Below are 24,070 nucleotides of genomic sequence, written 5' to 3'. Positions count from 1 at the left end.
CTTTGGGTTGCACTTAAAGGTTAAATTGGAACTGTTTTATCCACTTTTTATGGACACGTCATTCTTAAACTTGACTAGGTTATGGTTGTGACTTGCGAAAGCATTACATTATCAACACGTAAATTCGAAGTCCATCTTTCCGGTCAAAAATTTTTACTGCGTGCAAATCACAATAAAATTGCACCGGTTATCCCCTAAGGGACTAATTTTTAAATATTACTAGTTTTAAAGTATGTGCGTTGCACGTAAATTCTACGTCTATTAATAAGAAAGTTATAAAATATAGAATAAGAATGGAATATACTATATATAATAGCAATTGATATCGAGATAGATGCAATATTTTTAAATGAAAAAGTCAATATTACTACATTATGCGATAGTTAAATTTAAAGTAACTGGCTGCATGCAAAGACGAAGACTTCAAATAAGTTTGATATATAGTATTTGTAACTATAGATATTTTATTTATAAATAATAATATATTATGTTGTTATATCAGATCCACTATCTCTTTATAGATAATGTTTCTTGGGGTGTATGTTCCTTTTTGTTGTCACCTTGATTGTGTTGCTAGTCATGAAATTGATATACTCCTTGAAAGTGCAACATATAATTTTTCATATGAGAAAATATGTTTTGGTCATATGTTTTATTTATCAGAAAAGGGTCTAATATGTCCTTCTACTATTGAAAATTATTTAGAATTGCCCTCCATTATACTATTGGTTCTGAAGAACTCTTACCGTCTTACTATTGAAACATATATACCCCTGACTTGATGGACAGGACACGTGGCACCCATCCAAGGCATTTGGTCCATTTGGTCTTAAACTAAAAGCGACCCGCCCCATTACCCGGTATCCATGACCCATAACCCAACCCTCTGTTCTCTGTAAGGAGATGCCATGGAGAAAACTGAAAACACTTCAACCATGGAAATTCCTCCACCAACTTCAACCATGGAAATTCCTCCATCTCAATTTGATGCAATAGTCTTGGCAGAACAAAACACGAGACATAGTAATATAACAATGTGCCTAAGTAGACTATCAAGATGCCCGTCAAAGTAGAAAAAGAAGATCTCGAAATGTGATTTTTACAATTAATGGTCCTGATGGAGAAGAGACTACAAGTGCAGCTTGAAATTCTCCCTTTCTAAGACCATCGCTCCAATGAGTAACATATAATTCATTTAAATAACAACCAAGTTGGCTTATCGATCAACAGATTAATCGATTATCTGAAATTAGCCTTTCTTGATGCTCTTTCATCTGGTCGCGGAACATTTTGTTCTCGTTCTCCATTTCATCCATTTTCCTCAGAATGGTTGTGAGGATATCGTTTTCTGCATCATTAACATTGTGAGTAATACCTGTTATAGGGAAGTGTTGCTCGTCTGTCGCTGACGCAACGCCAACTCTTGCATCTTCTCGGTTCGGCCTTTGAGTGGGCTTGTCGAGAATGCTGGTCAACGTGTTTGTCAACCATGCCTCGAACAACTTTTTCACTACCGGTGGCGCCTCTTCCGCTGTGGACGTAAAGGCTCCTTTACCGTGCGAGGCTGTGATGCTGCCGTGAGGAGGAGGCGAGTTGTTTCTCCTGGGAAAGGTATTTGGCATTATGTCTTCACCCTCCGTTCATTGACTTCATTGATGGTGTGAAGGAGGTTGGTGGTGAGGTCGGCTATTGCTTTCCTCTTTTCCTCTCTGTTGCCTGCCATGTTAGATTTGTGTACACAAGTGTAGGGTTTTTGCGTTTTTTTTAGATCAAGAAGAAACTAAAATTTTAACTAGAAATTCCCCATAGACGGCGCCAAATTGTTTGACCAAAAAGAATAAAACTCTTTGTTAAACTAATTAAGTAAAAGTATAAAGGATTAATCCTAGTTAAAGATAATATCCCGAGATCTAAAAATCAGTTTACATGGGTAATGTGGGACCATGTCGAAGTAGATTTAATGCAAAACATAATAAATGTGGCTGTTATTAATGTGATGAGAACAAGTAACAAATAATAATAAATGACACTAAATGTAAATAAGGAGGAAGATTCACCCAACAATGAAAGTGGTGAATGATTTCTTCTTCTGACAATGATGAATGACAAGAATATGAGAGAATATTATACACTTTCTCGGATCTGATGGAAATGACAATGGATTGAATATAAGGATCAAATGGATTGAATATAAGGATCAAATCTCTCTCAGAAAGTTGTTCTTTGTATTTGTCTAGAGATCTTACTTTTCAAAAGTATTCTTTTCAACTGAAATATTACGTGCCTTTTGCCTTATCTCTCCTACTATTTATATGGGATATTCCCGAAAAAATCCTAAAAGGTACAACAGAAGGAATATTCAGTAGAATATTCCATTTATTAGTTCCAAAGTTGTACTAGCCATTACTTCTGTCCCTTGCTGCTCGACCTCGACCCTGATGAGCCACTCAACGGCTTGTTCTGTTCGCCATTGACCGACCTCGGCTAAATTGCCCATGATAAGTTACAATTCTCGCGATAATCACCTCCTCGTGCTGAATTTCCTCGGTCGGATTTTGACCCATACAATTAGTCCATCCGCTTATCGAGGTCGTCTTTTGGTCGACCTCAATGAGCGGACTTCGTCAGTCACAGTTTGAGAGATTTGGATGGGGAGGTCGAGCAGTGAGTATTGCGGCCGAGATGGTGACGTGGCATTTTGAGAGCCACACTTAATGACGTTGGTTCAGAAATGATGTCACAGCCCCATGCGTCATCATTACGCATCTTCCGATGCGTTGCATTGTTTCATGTGTCCCTGTCATTTCGATCCCAGTGCATTTGTCGGTTATTTTTATCGATCCGTGCGCCAGTGTTCTCTATAAATAAAGGGGGAAACCTTTTGAACGAAACTTTACATTCTCCAATCTTCTGAACCTGCGTATCCTCTTCTCTTCTTCTTTTTTCTGTATTCCTATTTTCAGTAACTTTTGCCATTGCCACTACTCCTATTCCTTCAAGTCCTTCACATACACATGACAAGAGATGGCTAGTGCATCTTCCAACCCTGAGGGGACCTCTGACCAGTTCCGTTGTCAATGGCCATACCCTCTCATGATGAAGGGGAAGCTATTATTGTAGAGGATGATAACTTCCCCACTGTGGAGGAAATTATTCCTCGTAATTCAGGCTCCAGGTTGGACTTTTCAAAGTCACCTGCGAACAAACCTGAGGCTGCAAAATCCGAGATGGAAACGGCCTATCTTGCCGTGCTTAGGACCAAGTACAACATTCCCGCTCACATCGATCTGGTCCCGACCGGGAACGACCTGATCTAGGTTCATCGTCCTGGGTACTGCGCATTTTACGTGTACCCTTTCCAAGTGGGCTATTATCTTCCTCTTCCCCCATTGCAGAGGAGTTCTGCCGCTATTACGGCATCTGTCCGTCCCAGCTCTCCCCCTATATTTACAAACTCTTTCTTATGTTGATAAAGTACGCGGAGCTGGCTGACCGTGGGATTCATCCACCATCTGCTGCATCTTTTTGCGCCAAGCTTCCACAGGGGTACGATGATACATCTCCGCCACCGTGGGACCAAGGGACTGGTGGTAAAAATGGACGATAAGACAAATCATCAATTTTGGATCAACCTTTTCTATATCAAAACCGAGCACGTGGTGGCGAACCCCAGTGGATTCCTTGAGGAGTGGAACTTCGCACGTAAGCGTTTTTGCTAACTGATTGTTTGTTGTTTCTCTTCGGTGACTTAATTCACCTTCTTCCTTCTTTGTGCAGTCAAGAAGGATCCTCCTACGTTGGTCGCCGATATTAGCGACTGGGTGACTCAAATTTTACCCCACACGGTGGGGATCCGTGAATGGTCGTCGTTCAATAAGAAGTTTGGACGTAAACCTTCTTCGATCAGTAAGTCAGTTTCGATCTTCAGTCACTTCGACGTTAATACCGTCTTCTTTTTCACTTATGTAGTATCTCTTTGTTGTTAGGTCGGAGGGTTCCGAGGAAAGTGAAGGCTCCCACCCCTGATTTTCATCAATCGGGTACCTTAACCGGGTCTTTACTTGTTGTGATTGTAGGCGAGTCCGCACAAACTGCTGCTTCTTCTCCAGCCCCTGCCCTGCATAGGCCTGGTCATTGGGCGGCTGCCCCACTAGCGGAGACTCCTACTTCTCCAATATTGCACTTGGTGGACGAGTCGTCGCTAAGCGAGGGGGAAGCAGTTCCGCTAAAAGGGCAGAGAGTAGAGGTCGGGGAAAGGTAGTAGGGAACTAAGAGCCAACGAGGGGCGATCCCGAGGCAACCGCGGTCGCTCCCGAGGGTGGCATGGTTTTTGACGCGAAGACTGCATCTCCTTCAGATGTGGAGATTTCTCCTTTATTAGAGGTTGCCGTGGAAGGAGGAGGGCGATCAGAGGCAGCGGAGTTCATTTCGAGGAGTGATCCGTCGACGTCCGGGCGGGATGACCTTCTTTCCTCTGCCGAGGAGAGGGAGAAAGGTGTGGTCGTTGATGACTACGAGTCCGGCTCCAACGTCAACCACGAAGAGGAAAGGATGTTCGACGAGGGGTTTGCCCGGGTCGAGGTGAGAACGGATGGATCTACTCGTTCTATAGTCATCCCCTTGGACTATGACCTATTGACGAACACAGAGAGCGTGGTCCCTTCTTTGGTCCCTCTTTGATCTGGCGACGAGAAGAGGACTCTACGGTTATTAAGGATGCTGACCTGTCATTAGGCATATTCGGAATAGCTTTGGGTGTGAGTGTATTTTTGTTTTTGTTGTTCTTGTACCTTGCGTCCTTTCTCCTTTCTATTTTTACTGACTCATTTTGGCTCTTCCTTTTTCCCTTAAACTCTCATTTTGGAGATGGAGAGCGCCCGCCAAGAGGAGAAGCGGAATATTGTTTTCAAGAAAATGGTTTTGAAGTATCGCAAGTATCATGACAAGTACCGTGAGATGCGTGCTCGGTTTAGCGCGGACGGCAATTTCCAATACCTTAGAGATGAGTTGGGGCAGAAGGACGATGAGCTCGTGAGGGTCATCGGAATATGTAGTGAGCTCGAGGGAGCTCTTAGAACCAAGGAGGACGAGCTCGAGGTGAGCAAGGGGGTCGTGGCCGAGTGTGTCGTCCTTCAAGCTCAAGCGGCATCCTTGCGGGCCGAGCTTGAGCAGAGCTCGATCACAGCTAATGGCTTAAGTGATGAGTTGATCGAGAGGGTGGAAGAGTTCGAGAAGTCCGAGGAGGCCAGGGTAGCGGCTTTGACGAAGGTGGCAGCATTAGAGGATACCCTCTGTGTCCTCAGGTCTGAGCGGGAGAATGATGCGGAGACGTCTGCACTCAGGGAGGCGAGGTTCGATGAACGGATTGGTGGTCTTGAGAAAGAGATTTTGGACCTAAATGAACAAATCGCCATTCTTGAGGCCAAGAAGACGCAACTGCTGGCTCAACCGTCTTCATCTCGTGCTTGCACTTATCCTGATGTTCCACGGGATTTGTACGAGAAGTGGATTCATGCTGAGGCTCAACTAGACATATTCAGGGGCTTGATGAAGGCAGGGAGGGTTTCTAAGGCTGAGTTCGAAGACGTTCGTGCTAAGGCGCACTCAGCTCGGGCCGCCTGCGGTTACGATCCTGCTACGTCGGGGGCCGGTGATGGTGAAGATGATTTGGACGGGCTCGAGTCAGGTGCCTGGTGCGATGATGAATACTCCGATGGCGAGGGCGATGGTGGTGACGATGCTGCCGAGTAGAATTTTTGTAATCTTTGTTTTTATTTTTGTGGGCATCTGTTCAGCCCTTGTAAGATACCTATTGGAATGCTACTTTTGCTGTTTATTTCCGAGTCTCCTATTTTTTCCTTTGAATATTTTCCTCAAATGATTGCCTTGATTGAAAGAATTATGTTGGTAGGCGTTAGTTTGGTTGTGATAGAGTGTTTAATTACTTCGCGTGAAGTCGAACGTTACCGTAATTGACTCGAATGAGGTTATTCTGTGAATCAAGATCGAGTTAGGCCGAATGTAAGTTGAATTCGGGCGAGGTTGAATGTTGACTCGTAGTTAATTCGAGCGAGGTCGAATGTGAGTTGATTCGAGCGAGGTCGAATATTACTCTTGATTAATTCGAGCGAGGTCAAATGCGAGTTGATTCGAGCAAGGTCGAATGTTACTCTTAATTAATTCGAACGAGGTCGAGTGCGAGTCAATTCGAACGAGGTTGAATGTTGATTCTAAGTTGATTCGAACGAAATCGAATGTGAGTTGATTCGAGCGAGGTGTTACTTTCGATTAATTCGAACGGAGTCAAATGTGAGTCGATTTTTGAACGAGGTCGAATGTTGACTTGTAGTTGATTCGAGCGAGATCGGATATGAGTTGATTCGAGCAAGGTCAAATGCTGACTCTTAGTTGATTCGAACGAGGTCGAATGTTAACTCGTAGTTGATTCGAGCAAGGTCGAATGTTGACTCTTTGTTGATTCGAATGAGGTCGAATATGAGTCGATTCGAACGAGGTCGAATGTTGACTCGTAGTTAATTTGAACGAGGTCGAATATGAGTTGATTCGAATGAGGTCAAATTTTACTCGTAATTGATTCGAACGAGGTCGAATATGAGCCGATTCGAGCGAGGTCGAATGTTAATAGATTCGAGCGAAGTCGAATGTGAGTTGATTCGAGCTAGGTCGAATGTTAGTTTTGACTAATTCGAACGAAGTCAAATGTGAGTTGATTCAAACGAGGTCGGATGTTAACTCGTAGTTGATTTGAACGAGGTCGAATATGAGTCGATTCGAGCGAGGTCGAATGTTGACTCTTAGTTGATTCGAACGAGGTAAATATGAGTCGATTCGAACGAGGTCAAATGTTGACTCGGTTGATTCGAACAAGGTCGAATATGAGTGCATTGATTGGTGCAGAGTTAAAACTTGGTGGAGACATAGGCTAACAACATGTGTTTGTATGCTTTGCTTACATATATACATTGGAGAAGTTTACATATTTTTCGGGCTGGTATTCTAGTCCCAGTCTATCTAGTACCTTTATTGTTCGGCCTGGAGAAGTATTCGAGGGGTCGAGCAATGAACTTGCCAAATCGTAATCTCACCTGCTCGAGCCTTAAACTTTGAAATGTCCTCCTTGTCGCCTCGTTAAAAACCTCCCCAAGAAAACCCAATTGGGACAAAACTCTGGTGAGGGAAAAAGAGTACGGCTCGGAGAACATCTTTCCTTAGAAGTTGAAGTACTTGAGGTAGACGATGTTCCATTTGTTTGGTAATAGTTTCCCCTCCATTGTTTCTAGTTGGAACGACCCTTTGCTTGCTGCCGCCGTGATTTTATATGGGCCGTCCCAATTAGTTCCTATCTTACCTTCTCGTGGGTCCTTGCTTGCCTGTGTTTTGGCTTTGAGTACGTAGTCTCCGATTTTGAGCGGTATGATCTTGGCCTTTTTTGTTGTAGTATCGCTCTGCCCGTTGCTTTTGAGCGACCATTATTATGTAAGCCATATCTCTTCGTTCTTCAGCCTCGTCAAGGTCTTGCCTCCTGCTTTCATCGTTTCTCGACCCGCTCTCGTGTGAGTACCTTAGACTTGGTTCTCCAACCTCGATCGGTATTACGGCATTAGTACCATATACCAGTGAGTACGGTGTTTCTCCTGTGCTTGTTTTCGGCATTGTGCGGTATGCCCATAGCACTTCCGGCAGCAACTCCGGCCACATTCTCTTGGCATTTTTGAGCTTCTTTTTCATGATATTCAGTATTGACTTGTTGGAGGATTCCGCTTGCCCATTGCCCGCGGGATGATATGGCGTGGAGAGTATTCTTTTGATATGTCATTTCTCGAAGAACTCAGCGATTTTTTCCCAGTGAATTGAGGCCCGTTGTCACAACTGATTTCTTTGTGAAGGCCGAAACGGCACACGATATTCCTCCATATGAAGGTGATCACTTCTTGCTCACGTATTTGGGCGAATGCACCTGCTTCTACCCACTTGGAAAAATAGCCAGTTAAAACCAAAAGGAATCATACATTACCTCGTCCCACTGGGAGGGGTCCAACGATGTCCATTCCCTATTTGATGAAAGGCCAGGGCGAGGTGATTGAGTGGAGGTGCTCACCCGTTTGGTGGATCATGGGGGCGTATTTTTGGCATAGCTCGTATTTTTTTTACGAAGTCGGTGGCTTCTTTTTCATTGTATGCCAGTAGTAGCCTGCTCGTATGAGGAATTTGACGAGAGCTCAATTGCCGGTATGAGCTCCATAGTGACCTTCGTGAATTTCCTCGAGGACGCGCCGCCTCTGGTTTGGGCCTAAGCATTTTTGCTAGGGGGCCACCATATGTTCTTTTGTACAAGTCGTTGTTGATGGCGTTGTAGCTGGCCGCCTGCATTCGAAGCTTTTGGGCTTCTTTTTTGTCGTCTGGAAGCACTCCGTCCTGCAAATATGTGATAATATGATTGCGCCAGTCCCAAGTTAGGTTTATAGTTCGTACCTCGATTTGATCGATCGACGACTGGAGGAGAGTGACCACGTTCCCTTCTCTTGTTATGCTTTTAGTGGCCGCTGCTAGTTTGGCAAGGTTGTCTGCTTCGATATTTTGTGCTCGATGGATTTGGTCGTGCTAGCATTCATCGAACTCGAGTAACAGCTTGCAGATCTCGGCCTGGTATTTTTGCAGTCTTTGTTCCTTGATTTGGAAAGTCCCTGTGACTTGATTGACGACGAGCTGAGAGTCACACTGTAGGACGACTCGCTTCGCTCCGCACTTGAGTGCTAACTTTAGCCCTGCAATCATGGCCTCATACTCGACTTCGTTGTTAGTCATATCTGGGCATCTTATGGACTGGCGAATTACTTTGCCTGTTGGGACCTCGAGCATGAGTCCAAGTCCCGATCCTGACGAGTTAGAGGCGCCATCTGTATACAATACTCGTAGGTCGTGTGTTTTGGGGGAAGTATGGGCGGCTTCTTTTTCGACTTCAGGCCTTATTTTTGTGCTGAAGTCGGCGAGCACTTGAGACTTTATCATCGTCTGCGACTGATAGGTTATATCATGCTCGCTCAATTCTATGGCCCATTTGGCTAATCTATCCGACAGTCGGGTTTGTGCAGAATACTCCTCAGAGGAAAGTTCATTACTATCGAGATGGGGTGACATTGGAAATAGGGTCTAAGCTTTCGTGAAGCTACGACCAAAGCCAGAGCCAGCTTCTCGAGGTGGGGATACCTCATCTCGGCATCGACCAGAGTTTTACTAATATAATAAATGAGAGATTACGTACCTTTATTTTCTCGGACCAGGACCGCACTCATGGCCATATCAGACACGGCTAGATAGACGGGAGACGCTCACCAGGTTCCGCCTTGGTGAGTAGTGGAGGAGCGGATAGTTACACCTTCAATTCTTTCAAGGCTTCGACGCACTCGGAGTTCCATTGGAGTCCATTCTTTATTGAGTACGCCAAAAAATTTATGGCATCTATCGGAGGACGTGAGATGAACCTCGATAGGGCGGCTATGCGGCCGGTCAACTTTTGTACTTGTTTCTTGCTAGTCAGGTTGTCTGGTATTCCTTCTATAGCTTTGATTTGGTCTGGGTTGACCTGGATGCCTCGTTGTGATACCAAGAAACCGAGGAAATTTCTTGAGGTTACTCCGAAGGCGCACTTCTCGGGGTTCAATTTCATACCGTGCCGCCTGAGTACGTCGAAGGCTTCTTTCAGGTGGTCGATGTGATCCTCATTCCTTTTCAATTTGACCAACATGTCATCGATGCAGACTTCCGTTGTTTTACCGAGCTGGTCTTTGAACATTCTTGTCACCAACCTCTGATACGTCGCCCCCGCATTTTTCAGTCCAAAAGGCGTCACTCTGTAGCAGTACGTTCCCTGATGAGTGATGAAGGTGGTCTTCTCCTGATCTTCCTCTTCCATGAGGATCTGATTATAGCCCGAGTATGCGGCCGTTGCATCAATGAGTTGGTCGATATGAGGAAGCAGAAACGAATCTTTTGGGCATGCTTTGTTTAAGTCTGAGAAGTCCACGCACATCCGCCACTTTCCGTTCCTCTTTTTCAACATGACCACATTAGCGACCCATTGAGGATATCTCGACTCTATGATGGAGCCGTTTTCCAACAACTTCTCTACCTCTTCGCGGACCTCATCATTTATGGCGGCGTTGAATTTCTGCCTGATTTGTCTCACCGGGGGGGGGGGGGGATGGGTCGACGTTCAGCTTGTGTGTTGCTATCTCCTTTGGGATACCTGGCATGTCTGCATGGGAAAAATCAAACAGGTCTACGTTACTTTTTAAGAATCAACAGAATTTACCTGGTTCATGGAGCTTGTTGCCGATGAAAGCTTTCTTGTTGTGATCGTTATCATCGAGTTGGACGGGGTCGAGGTCTTCTATGGTAGATCTCTTAGTTTCTATGACTTCGGGATCTTTCATCACATCCTTCTTGTCCTCGCTCGACCTCGACCCTATTGATTGCTATGCTTCTTTAGCTTTACCCTTTAATTGTTGGGGGTGTGTGTAGTTTTGGGCGATGCTCTAGCATTCCCGGGCAGTTCGTTGTTCTCCTTGGATGCTGAATACCCCCCAAGGAGTGGGAAATTTGATTACTTGATATAAGCTGGAGAGGACGGCTTTCATGGCGTGGATCCAAGATCGACCTATGATGGCATTGTACATCGTATCCTGGTCCATGATGTGGAACGTGGTCTCCAAAGTGACGCCGCTGGCCAGGACGGGCAGCATGATTTCTCCGGACGTTCGCTCAACTGCATTGTTAAAACATGTTAGTGTGATGCAGCGTGGCACTATCCTATCCTCGAGCTGATTTGTGAGAGAACTCGAGGGTGGATGATGCACGCCCGCTCCCGTCATCGACCATAATACGTTTTACATCAGTATCTAAGATGCATAAAGTAATGACAAGGGCGCCATAGTGAGGAAAAACCAAACCGTGGGTATCCGACTTATCGAAGATGATACTTTCTTCTAGTTCGTCGTACCGTTCATGAGTGATCGACCGTTTGAGTTTGTGGGTGGTGGTGACCTTCACGTTGTTGATTGATGCATCGTTTCCCCCTTCGATGACCATTTGAATGGTTCGAGCCGGGGATGGTGGTTTGGGTGGTCCCTGGTGCTGTTCACATCCACGGGTGAAGTTGTCTCTCCCTTGGTCACTCATTAGTTCTTTCAAGTGCCCTTGGTGAAGCATGTTCACGACCTCTTGTCTTAAGGCGATACAGTCTTCGGTTTTGTGACCCCGCTCCTGGTGGAATTCGCAGAGGGCATTTGACTTTCTGTTGCTCGGGTCAGATCTCATCTTCTGCGGCCATTTCACTTTTAGGCCGAGCTTCTCCAGTGCATAGACTATTTCTGAGGGGGAAACATAGAAATTGTAAGCGGATAATAAGGGGGGCATACCTCTCTCACTTCGATGAGTTCCTGTTCGTGGCCTGGATGGGCCTTCGTCATGGCTAGGGGGTGGCATAAGGGTGACAGTGACGTAGGGCTGATGTCTTTCCCGATTAGGTCGGGGTCCTGCTATATCTCTCCTGTTGTCGTTTCTCCGGTCCTTTCTGGACTTGGCTTGTACCGAAGTTAGACGTTGGGTTGGCCCATTCAGATAATCTTTGTCGGCTCGGACTTCGGCGCAATAGGCATTGTGTATTTCGTCCCAAGTGGTCGAGGGTTATTTCATGAGGCAGCTTAGCAGCTTTCTGGTCGCTCTCGAACCGCTTCTGTTCAGCCCGTTTTGAAAGGCTGCGAAGGACATTCCTTCCGATACGTTTGGTAAGGTTATCCTTACTTGGTTAAATTGAGCAAGAAAGTCCCTTAGTCCCTCTCCAGGTGACTGTTTGATGGTGAATATGTCATTTACTCGTGCCTCCGCCTTTTTTGCTCCGGCATGGGCCGTCACGAACTTGTCGGCCATCTCTTCGATTGTTTCAATCGAGCGTGCGGGCAGCTGTGAATACCAAGTCAACGCGCCCCCGGTGAGGGTTCACCGAACTTCTTCAACAAGATGGAGGATACTTGCTCTTTGGCGAGGTCGTTGCCTTTTACTGCGGTGACGTAGTGGGTCACATGATCCTCAGGGTCCGTTGTGCCGTCGTATATTTTCAGGTACGATGACGTTATGAAGGTTTGTGATATTGCGTGTGGTGCAGCTTCGTCGCTGTATGACTGCTCAACAAACTGACCGGCGTCCCTTTTTGGTAGGAGTTTCGGGGTGCCCGATATTTTATCTACCCTTTCTTGATGCTCTTTCATATGGTTGCGGAGCATTTTGTTCTCATTCTCCATCCCTTCCATTTTCTTCAGAATGGCTGTGAGGGTGTCGTTATCTGCATCATTAACATTGTGAGTAATACCTGTTACAAGGGGGAGTGTTGCTTGTCTGTCGTTGATGCAACACCAACTCTTGCATCTTCTCGGTTCGGCCTTTGAGCGGGCTTGTTGAGAATGCTGGTCAATGTGTTTGTCAACCACGCCTCGAGCAGCTTTTTCACTACCGGTGGCGCCTCTTCCGTTGTGGACGTAGAGGCCCCTTTACCGTGTGAGGCTGTGATGCTGCCGTGAGGAGGGGGCAAGCTGTTTCTCCTGGGAAAGGTATTTGGAATTATGTCTTCACCCTCCGTTTCATTGACTTCGTTGATGGTGTGAAGGAGGTTGGTGGTGGGGTCGGCTATTTCTTTTCTCTTTTCCTCTCCGTTGCCTGCCATGTTAGATTTGTGTACATAAGTGTAGGGTTTTTGCGTTTTTTAGATCTAGAAGAAACTAAAATTTTAACTAGAAATTTCCCACAGACGGCGCCAAATTGTTTGACCAAAAAGTATAAAACTCTTTGTTAAACTAATTAAGTAAAAGTATAAAGGATTAATCCTAGTTAAAGATAATATACCTAGATCTAAAAATTAGTTTACATGGGTAATGTGGGACCATGTCGAAGTAGATTTAATGCAAAACATAATAAATGTGGCTATTATTAATATGATGAGAACAAGAATATAAATAATAATAAATGACATTGAATGTAAATAAGGAGGAAGATTCACCCAACATGAAAGTGGTGAATGATTCCTTCTTCTGACGAATGACAAGAATATGAGAGAATATTATACACTTTCTCGGATCTGATGGAAATGACAGTGGATTGATTGTAAGGATCAAATCTCTCTCAGAAAGTTGTTCTTTGTATTTATCTAGAGAGCTTACTTTCCAAAAGCATTCTTCTCAAATGGAATATTACGTGCCTTTTGCCTTATCTCTCCTACTATTTATATGAGATATTCCCGAAAAAACCCTAAAAGGTACAACAGAAGGAATATTCAATAGAATATTCCATTTGCTAGTTCCAAAGCTGTACTAGCCATTACTTCTGTCCCTTGCTGCTCGACCTCGGCCCTGATGAGCCACTCAACATCTTGTTCTGTTCGCCACTGACCGACCTTGGCCAAACTACCCATCATAAGTTACAATTCTCTCGATAATCACCTCCTCATGCTGAATTTCCTCTGTCGGATTTTGACCCATATAGTTATTTGAAGAATTTTATGTAAAATTGAGTTGTCTGCAGCAGGATAGTCGGGAATTGATGGCTGGAATTATTAGTGGCTGCTCTGGCCTATCAATGGAAATTCAACTAAGATAATGTATGAGGATCTCTCCGCCTCCCGAAGATATTGGATGTTTCCGTTCATGATTTTAACAAGTTCAGGTTATGGGTTTTGGGTACCGGGTAATGGAGCGGGTCACTTTTAAATTAAGACCAGATGGACCAAATGAGTTGGATGAGTGCCACATTCCAGTCTGCCAAGTTAGGGGTATATGTATTTCAATAGAAAGACGGTAAGGGTTCTTCTAAACTAATAGTATAGCAAAGGTTAATTCTAAATAATTTTTAATAGTAGAGGGATATATCAGACCCTTTTCCGTTTTGTTTATTGCAATAAGGAAAATATCAACTACTTGCTTCTTTCTACCCTTATTTGCTTTGTTGTCAAGTCATTATTGCGGCTTCCACCATTGCAATAAATTTTTCAAAACTCTTTGTTGATTAATTAAGATGGACTAAAGACCGACATAATATTAAAAAACCATCAAATAGTTAAATAATAACTACATATTCAAATTTATCAAGCTCCTACCATTCCAGAAAAGATTCATTATTTCTTAGTGAAATATAAACTTGTTCATCAGTCTGCAATTTATACGATTTGCAACATAAAAGAATATTAAAGAAAACCATCAAACATAGTTAAAGATGAACTACATCGGCAAGCTTTCTTTCTCTCTCTAGCTTTGCTCTCGGCGTAGGTTATGCCAACCTGCACTGACCCGTCGACGCCATGGCTTAGAAGAGAGGAAGACTGTTCAAAAATCAACCACCTGTTACTGTAGGAAGCTCCATCAGTGCAAGTGTGATTGCAGAAACCCTTGAACAAGGAAGTACACAAAAGGTAGTGACCCCAATTGGGAACCTTCCAACTAAGACACTTGATTTGGGATTGCAGAATACAAAAGTAGCGGCATCGAATGGGCTTAATCTGATCCCAAATCAACTGAGTGAAGTACCAAATTCAGCAAATTCGGCAAAGAGCATCGCTTAATCAAATGGGGAAGCTAGGGCAACGATTACAATGGAGGAAATGCAGGATAGAGCAGAGATTCCATTGGACAAAGGCAAACAGAATGCTGACCCACCTCCTCCGGCGCCGGAAGCTATACTTGAGACTCCACGGACAACCTTATTTGCTGGGAATCAAACATTTAAACATGGTACGAACCTAACCTATAACCCGCCTGAAATTGTGGACGGCAAATTTGTGGTTAACCTAGATAAAACAGAGGTTGAAAATGAAACAAAAAAATGGAGGAAATTACTCATTGTTTATGTGATTGGGGAAAAGCCGGGTTATAACTATATGTGTAGATATATTGCTCAATATTAGAATGCTATTGCAGAACCTGAACTTTACCTACACGAAGAGGGTTATTATATTGTTAGATTTCAGAGTATTGAGGATCTACAAGACATACTATATGGAGGCCCATACACCATAAGCAGCAGACCAATTATTCTCAAGCAATGGACTCCTGATTTTGACTTTAAGGCTGAGTTTCTGACGAAAATTCCTCTGTGGGTCAAGTTTCCTAAGCTCCCGATGAATTGCTGGGGGAGTAAGTCATTGAGCAGAATGGCTAACACACTAGGAAACCCTTTATTTGCTGATGGATGCACCACCAAGCAGACTAGGGTATCTTATGCTAGAATCCTCATTAACGTTAATGTCACAAAGGAGCTACCTAGTGAAATAACAGTGAATGATCCCTCTGGTAGGCAATTCCAGCAGGATATTGAATTTGAGTGGAAGCCTGATTTCTGTGCCAAATGCTTAAAATTTGGACATAATTGTGCCAAAGCAACACATGAGGAGAAGGCAGACCAGGTACAAAGGAGAAGGAGACCAAGACTACTTCCTACATGGAGACCAACTAGGCAGCTGATACAACACCCTGCAACAGATCAAAAGGATCAACGGCCTATCAATGAGAGTAAAGAGGCTAAAGGAGGAGAATGGATGCAGGTTAAGCTAAAAGGAACACCACAGCTTCACAACAAGTTGATAAGCCAACAACAAGTGGGAGTAAAGAGCAGCAAACAAACAACTTAATCTGGCGAAGCCTAGATATAGCTGTTTCAACAAAGAATGGATTCCAGGTACTGCATGAAGGAGGACACAGAGAAGAAGGCCAGAAACCCCCTGATACAGGAGGGGGGAAACAACATGGCCAATGACTTGGATTGTCTGGAATATAAGAGGAATAAATAAGAGGTACAAGCAGAAGGAACTAAAGCAGTATCTCAAAGAAAATCATATAAAAATAGCTGGAATCCTAGAAACTAGAGTGAAAGAAAACAAAGCACCATAGGTTTCCAAAAAGATTGTTCCTGGTTGGGAGAGAATAAGCAACTACAAAGATGCAAGGGATGGAAGAATATGGGTAGTATGGGAAGCTAAAGCCTATAACATACAACATCTAGCTAGTACAAGTCAGTTTATTCATTGTATGGTGACAGGAAGGCAGAATGGAATAGATTGTATACTTATAGTAGTTTATGGCTTTAATAAAGTGGAAGAAAGGAAAGAATTATGGGATCAATTGAAAGCGATGGCTCCTATGATCAATACACCTTGGCTAATTAGTGGGGACTTGAATGTCCTACACCCCAATGACAGGTTATCTGGAACAACTATCTCATTAGCTGAGTTAAAAGATTTCTTTGAATGTTGCAACACACTGTTGCTAAATAAGATTCCTTGGAAAGGGGAATACTACACCTGGACAAACAAATAGAGAGGGAATGATAGAGTGTGTATCATGATTGATAGAGCAATTGCCGATGATGAATGGATGCTTCAATATGGGCACTTGACTGCAATATACGGAGAGCCATTCTATCTGATCATACACCCATTGTCATCCCAATGAGAGAATCCAGAAGAAACATCAAAGTTCCTTTCAGGTTCTTCAATGTCTGGATAGAACATCCCAGATTGAAGCAAATTGTGGAAGTAGAGTGGGGTAGAAACAAAGCTACAGAGAAAATGAAGAATATCTGGCTCAAATTAAAAGGCATGAAACCTGCACTTAAACAGCTGAACTTAGAAGAGTTCAAAGGGATTACAGAGAAGATGAACCAAGCAAGATCAAACCTGAAAAGGATTCAAGATGAACTGGGGGATACTTACTCTGATGCATTGGCTGATCAGGAGAAAAATTATCTGATTCAATTGGAGAAATGGTCTTTGATAGAGGAAATTGCACTGCAGCAAAAGTCAAGAGCCACCTGGATCAAACTAGGAATTCAAATACTAAGTACTTTTCAGTTGTAATGAAAGAGAAGCAACAGAAGAAGCAAATAACTGAGATCAAATCACTGTTGGGGGTCAATCTTCAGGACCCTAAAGCTATCAAAGAAGAATTTCTCAGCTTTTACAAATCCTTGATGGGCACTGCAGCATCAAAACTACCAGCAGTGAATAGATTGGTAATGAGAAATGCCCCTTGCTTATCACATACTCAGCAGCTAGAGCTTTGTGCCCCAATTACAGAGGAGGAAATCTATGAAGGACTGAGCTCAATTGGAGATGATAAGGCCCCAGGAATTGATGGCTTTAATGCTGTCTTTTTCAAGCAGACATGGTCCATTGTTAAGAATGAAGTTTGTGAAGCTGTGGAAGAATATTTTATCACAGGAACCTTGTATAAAGCTATAAACTGCACTACATTTACTCTGGTGCCTAAGGTTCCAAATCCAGATACAATTAAAGATTATAGGCTTACAGCTTGATGTACAGTATTATACAAGATTATTGCTAAGGTCATCACCAGCAGATTACAAAAAGTAATGGCATACATTATCTCAGAGGCTCAGGTAGGGTTTATTCCAGGAAGGAAGATAGCAGACAACATCATTTAGGCACATGAACTTATCAAATCTTATGGTATGAAGCATATCTCCCCCAGATGTATGATAAAGGTAGATCTACAAAAAGCTTATGACTCATTGGAGTGAATCTACCTAGAGCAAGTTATGGAAGGACCGAGGTTCCTAGAGAAGTTCATCAAATGGGTAATGAACCGTATCAAAATAGTTAATTCCTCTATTCTACTCAATGGAGAATCAGTTGCACCATTTAATGCAGCCAAAGTCTTGAGACAAGGAGACCCTATGTCTCATTTTCTCTTTTCCATTGCCATAGAGTACTTGAGTAGACTTCTTAAAGACCTACATCATGAGAAAAACTATAAATTTCATCCACGGTGTAGAAGGCTGGGGATCACTCACCTAAGCTTTGCTGATGATCTGTTGCTGTTTGCTAGAGGAGACTTCATGCATACTTTATTACTTTCTCAGCAGCCTCAGGCTTACAAGCTAACTTAACCAAAAGTGCAGTCTATTGTGGGGGAATTATCTCGCCCCCTTTTTCCTCCTCGCGGAGAAGTCCGGGTTTCGACATTCATGGGGGAACAACTCCTTTCCTTTTGGGAATTGGGTATTTGAAGAGTCTCCACCTAACGGATTGTGGTGAGTTAGGGCACCTAGAGCGATTGACTCATGTAACTAGTTTGCATTACCAGAGATTAGGGTAAGGGCTCAAAATAACCTTGAGGGGAAGGTGTTAGACACCCCTCGCGGTCCACAACGGTGGGTCCTGGCCGAACTTAAACTATATGAATTAGTCAATTAACAAGTAAGCAAGTATTCGCAAATAAAATATCTTCCCCCATCTAAATGAATATATGATCAAGGAAGTTCAGATAATGAAGATAAAAGGTTTAGACAGCTTACACATGTATAGGTGAAGAAAAGGGAGTTTAAAGAATTTAAACACATATAGGAATTGGGAAAGGGAAGTCCTAAGTTGATTAGCCTACAGGATCATACCCATGCAATGTCCGGTAATCACTCCTCAATGAGGGGCTACACATGACATTAGCGCGCAGGTCATCATATCCTCTTACTACCCATTACCCTCCCCTTAGTGGTTACAAGCGAGTTTAATTAACGACCTCTAAGCGTGCTGCTACCCATCCCTTCCTTATGGTCCTGGAGGAATTTAGGACCTCTAAATCTGGACAGTTCTAGACAACTAAGGTTTTTAAAAGGTAAAAATCTAGGCGACAAGAAAATAACATGTAGGACAAGTAAATAGGGACACACATTTAGAGGGCTCATATTTACCTCCACATGTATATAGGCAAACAAACAGCACGTCTAAACACAGATTTTTGAAGAAGTTCAGAAATCCTAAGAACATGACATCTAGATGAATGTTACAGATTCAGGATATGCATAAGGAAAGTGGCAGAATCCTAACCAGTTTGCATAATGGTATTTATAGCCTGTTAAGCTTAAGCAGTTTCCAGTTTATATATATAGAGACTGATTACCTAAGGCTTGCCTAGGCGTGGGACTGTACGAACTGTTTGAATAGTTGAAATCGTTTAACCTATGAGCATGTTGATCTAGGTGATACAGGTTATCACTGGTATTTTATATCAACTCGTATTCAGAGACATGATGCCTATGTGTGAGGATGTTTAGACCTTTTCATAGCCAGTTACTTATTTCAATCAAAATAGACATGTCAAACTAAATGCAAATAGGGTTCCTAAAGGACATGGTATCAAATGTATAGAGGAGTGCCAGCTTCATTAAGAGAGGGTTGTTAGCCTAGGAGCAGGATCTCTAGGTGATAAGACTCATGCAAAATTAAAGCATGGAATAGTGATATGTGGCGTGTAGTATGCTGAAGCCATAAATGTGGAGGTCCTAAAATCAGGTTATCTAATGCACAAGATCATCATGGTTTAAATGCAAATGAACAAACCGTCCTAGAATATGGATTCTAATGCAGATTTGCAGAACATAAAGCCTATATCATGTTTTCTACCCCGTTTTACCCACAGTATCATGCAGCTACCCTCCCATTTCACTAGTCACCCCAATATCTGTTTATAATTAATTATTATAGACCAAGAATTGAATAACTTACATAAATAAAATATAAATTAAGCTATAGGGAGCCTGAAGTAGGCCCAAAGCAGATCCTGGTGTACCAGGCCTTCAGTAGTATCAAACGTCGAGGATTTCATAGCCAATTATGTCCAGGTGTGTCAGAGTTCCTTAAGGACCTCAAGGATCTCGGGCAGTGCTCACACCTAGACCTTTCTCAAATAAAGTCTGATTTATGTGCAGTGTGGAAGAGTCAACCCTAATATGCCAGAGTTCTGAGAGATCTCAAGGACCTCTAAGCAGTACACATACCAGAGGGGCAGGACTTAATAACCTAAGAATAAGTGAGAGTGATTGACATGATTTGAAATGGTTTTGGTAAAAAGTATAGAGAGGAATCTTAGGAGTGAATAGGTTTTCTGAAAAAACTAGTAATAGTTTGGTAGTAAAACAGCTTGAGAAAAGTATGAAAGCACTTTGAAATCAAAACACAAATCATAGAACAACCATATTCAGAAACACTTGGAAAGCAGGTTCCAAACAAGGAGAGAGGGGTTGGGAATACATAGAATACACCTTAGTGTATAGTGGAGCACAGAAGCAAATAGATGTACAAAATTACTTAAGTTAGTTACAAGGGTAGGTGATTGAGACATGGAGAAAAGATGTTGAGAACACATAAACCTCAAACACACAACTAGAGTTGCCTTGAGAGACTTAGCAAAGCAGAGTAGGAAAGGACTTAGATGAACAGACTAGGTAAAACACCACCAAGCATTCCTAACGTAGACATGCCAACCACACACTAAGCAAAACAAGATTTAGACATGCTAGACAAACAGTAGACAGACAAGTATAGTTGAGACATACTAACCACATATTGAACAAGGCAGTATTAGGCATGCTAGATAAACAGTAGGCAGGCAAGTAAAGTTGAGGCATGCTAATCACATATTGAACAAGGCAGTATTAGGCATGCTAGATAAACAGTAGGCAGGCAAGTAAAGTTGAGGCATGCTAATCATATATTGAAAAAGGCAATATTAGGCATGCTGGATAGACAGTAGACAAGAGCAGAAAATTAACTCATGACTGATGAACTAAGGCAGTAATGAAACACATAGTGTTTAGATTCTAAAATTTAATCAGAGGCATACCAGTTAGGGAAAGAGAACGCAAGAGGTAAGACATGTATTGTGCAATTTCTATCCTTGGCTTACGGCTGGCAAGACTAATGAAGATCACAAGTAGCAGGAAGAACAACGAGAGTTTTTTTTAGAGTGTAAGAATAATGGTAAACCAATGTTCGTGTTGAACTGAAAGTAGAGGAGAGTATATAGCAGTTTAGGAGCGGAGCAGAGTAAGGTAAAGAAATCAAAACTCAGCAATCAGGGGAATTACAAAATCAATCACACACGAAATCAGCGTAGTCTTCTTTTAATTAAAGATAACTACTCAGCGGTTAAAGGGCAGGAGTCACTTAAGGAAAGAAAATCAAATCAGACCTAAGTAAAGGGGTAAACAAACAGGAGCTTAATTAAGGAAATAATCGTGAATAATCAGTAACATTACAGGCAATAAGGTAAGAGGAATAATTAAAGTCGTAAACAAGGGAATAAATCAAGAATCAGCACATAAATTTTAACCAGGCAAATCAATAAATCAAAATCCAAAGTAGTATTGATTTAAAGAGAGGAAAAATATCGATTTTCCACAAATAGACGAGTAAGCTAAATAAAACTTCATAAACACACATAAATTAGCCAAGGGATCGACTCAGAAACCCCAGTAAAGATGAACTAAGGTAAAAGTCACAAAATCCTGAATTAGACTAAAGGGGGAAATCATGAGAGTCAAAGCACAACACAAACAATGTAACAAGTAGCTCGAAAAGACTCAGAATCGAAGCAAAAACATAAGAAAATTAGGGCTTTAGCATAAACTAGTTAGGGTCGAAGCAAACTCTTCGAAATCAGTCAAAAAAAACATATAAAAGTAGAAGATTAAATACTGAAAATTAGCAAAACATTTTGAAGAAAGAGATTTTCAGGAAACACTAGTTTAAGAAAATGGGAAGCCGTTCGAAAACCAGAAGATTTTTGTAAAACTCATGTAAAATAGGTTCAATCCATCTCAGATCTTGCACAGATATGGGAAGTTCAAAGGACGAAATTAGGGTTTCGAGAAAAATAACACAGAAATGAAGAAGTAGGCTTAGAAATCCATAGGGTTAAGGCGAAATAGGAAGATCTTACTCGAAATCAAACCAGAGCAGCCTGAAACAAGTAAGAAAGGGCCATAGGTGTAAGCGGACTGACCCTGGTCCCTCGAGGACTTTAGAGATGGCGGTACCGGCATAGGAGAGGCCATTAGAGGCCTGGTGGTGGTGAGAAATCACCATGAACGGCAGTAGACGAGTGATGATGAGGGTGAGTTAGGGTTAAGAGTTAGAGAGCATTTGAGAGACGACGAAACGAAAGGGCGGCAGAAAATGAGAGATAATGAGAGGTTTAGGGGGTCGTTTGGTTCAATTATGACAGGGGAGTCCTGGACCGTTGATCAAATTGATCAACGGCCAGGATTGGCCAAGGGGTTTGGGTCGGGTGAATGCATATTGGGTCTAAGGGGTTTTGGGCTGGTTTTTGGTTTAATATTAAGGGGGGTTTTGGGCTGGTATAAAAAGGGTTAAAATTGGAATATAAGAGGCTATTTGTTAAATACCCCAAATAATCGATTAAAAATAATTTGTAAAATAATTACTAATTATAAAAAATGAATTTCATGCATGGAATGTTTTAAAAATAGTTATTTAGTATTTAGAAATGCAAATGACTAATTTCTGGCAAAATGATATAAAAAATGTACGCATGGGCTATAATTGTAAAGTTATTGCAATTATAGCTAAAAGGTGCCAATTTGGCTATTTATGAAATAATTTGGACTCAAATAGGACCGTAATAGTAATATTAAATCAAGACATGTTCTAAAATCATTTGTGATGCAATTTTACGATTATTTATATGAAGAAAATATTGAAATAAAGTAATTTAAGGATGTCAAAATTATGGAAAAATGCCCATTGATGCTAATGCATAGTTTTAAAAGTATATGTGCATTTCAAAAATATTATGGGGAAAAATTAGGAATCAACAGCTGCCCCTCTTTACCCGGGAAGGATGAAAGAGTTTTCGGGTAAAAAAAATGATGGCTAATTTTGACCGAATGGGATGTTTTGAAAGATGGAAGCCGGACTCTGGTCTTTGAGCTGCCTACATATCCCTGGTTTTACAAGAATCAGGCATGCGTAGTTCCAGATCCATCGGCGGAATGTACCGATGAAGTCAATACAAGAATGGACACGAGATTTCGGGATAGGTGGTTATGATGAATGGTCAAGGTTGACATGGTTGAAGGAACTAGAGCGAGGTTGCTCCCGCTGGGATAGCAGTTGCTTACTGGTCACCTGCAGATAAAGAGATGTTGCAACTATGTATTTGTGCTTGAGTTTAAATATGATGCAGATTCCCTTTTGGACCATGAGAGTTGTCTTTGGACGATTAAGGATGACGTCCTCAGACCATGATGTCCTGGGCCATGAATTGTTCAGTAAGGGATTCGCAGGCCATGAAATGATGTTCTCGGGCCATGAAGATGGTGCCTCCGAACCATGACGCCTTTGAATAATGCTATGCTAATTTGAGATATCCTCAGGCCATGGCATGGTGTCTTCCGGCTATGAGGATGGTGCCTTTAGACTATGAAGCCTTTGGACAGATTGGCGATATTTCAACCCATGAGATGCAATGATAAGATGTCAACAAGACAAGGCTTAGTCTTGTGAAATGAAGGGCAAAGCTTAGCCCGATTGAAAAGCAAATGGATAGTACCGAAATAGAGCAATATTTGTACGAGGAGGGGCAATGCTTAGTCCCCATTAAAATGTGGAGGCAGGGATTAGCCTCATGCAAATATGGAGGCAGGGATTAGCCTCGTGCAAATGTGGAGGCAGGGATTAGCCTCATGCAAATATGAAGGTAGGGATTAGCCTCATGCAGATGTGGAGGCAGGGATTAGCCTCATGCAAATATGGAGGCAGGGATTAGCCTCATGCAAATATGGAGGCAGGGATTAGCCTCATGAAGATACGGAGGCAGGGATTAGCCTCATGCAGATGTGGAGGCAGGGATTAGCCTCATGTAGATGTGAAGGCAGGCATTAGCCTCATGCAGATGTGGAGGCAGGGATTAGCCTCATGCAGATGTGGAGGCAGGGATTAGCCTAATGCAGATATGGAGGCAGGGATTAGCCTCATGCGGGACAGGGCTTAGTCCCATGCAAAGAACAAATAGCAAATAAGGGTAGAATATTTCTTAGCTGGGGATACATTCAGTGTCCGGTGGTCCGTTCGATAGTGACTTTGCTTCGCGTATATATGTTTGTGAATTCTATCGCTACGTTAGTTGTGCCTGCGCTCAAAGAAAAATTGTAAGTTCCGTAAGGGGAGATTGGTTCGTGTCTTTGCTTGCTG

The 24,070-nt window shown here is 42.6% G+C and overlaps 1 protein-coding gene across 1 annotated transcript; it reads right to left on the bottom strand.

Moving 5' to 3' along the window:
• LOC109232675 lies at positions 10,831-11,949 on the bottom strand. Its single transcript, XM_019398429.1, has 3 exons — positions 11,751-11,949; positions 11,439-11,660; positions 10,831-11,390 (listed from the first exon to the last, which is right to left on the bottom strand). Exons 1-3 carry the CDS (start codon positions 11,947-11,949, stop codon positions 10,831-10,833), a joined length of 981 nt encoding a protein of 326 aa, XP_019253974.1.

The sequence above is a fragment of the Nicotiana attenuata genome, chromosome 9 (genome assembly GCF_001879085.1).
Source record: "Nicotiana attenuata strain UT chromosome 9, NIATTr2, whole genome shotgun sequence".
In the NCBI taxonomy this organism is placed as follows: Eukaryota; Viridiplantae; Streptophyta; class Magnoliopsida; order Solanales; family Solanaceae; genus Nicotiana; species Nicotiana attenuata.
The sequence above is the reverse complement of the archived record's forward strand: the minus strand, read 5'-3'. Positions and strand labels throughout refer to the sequence as shown.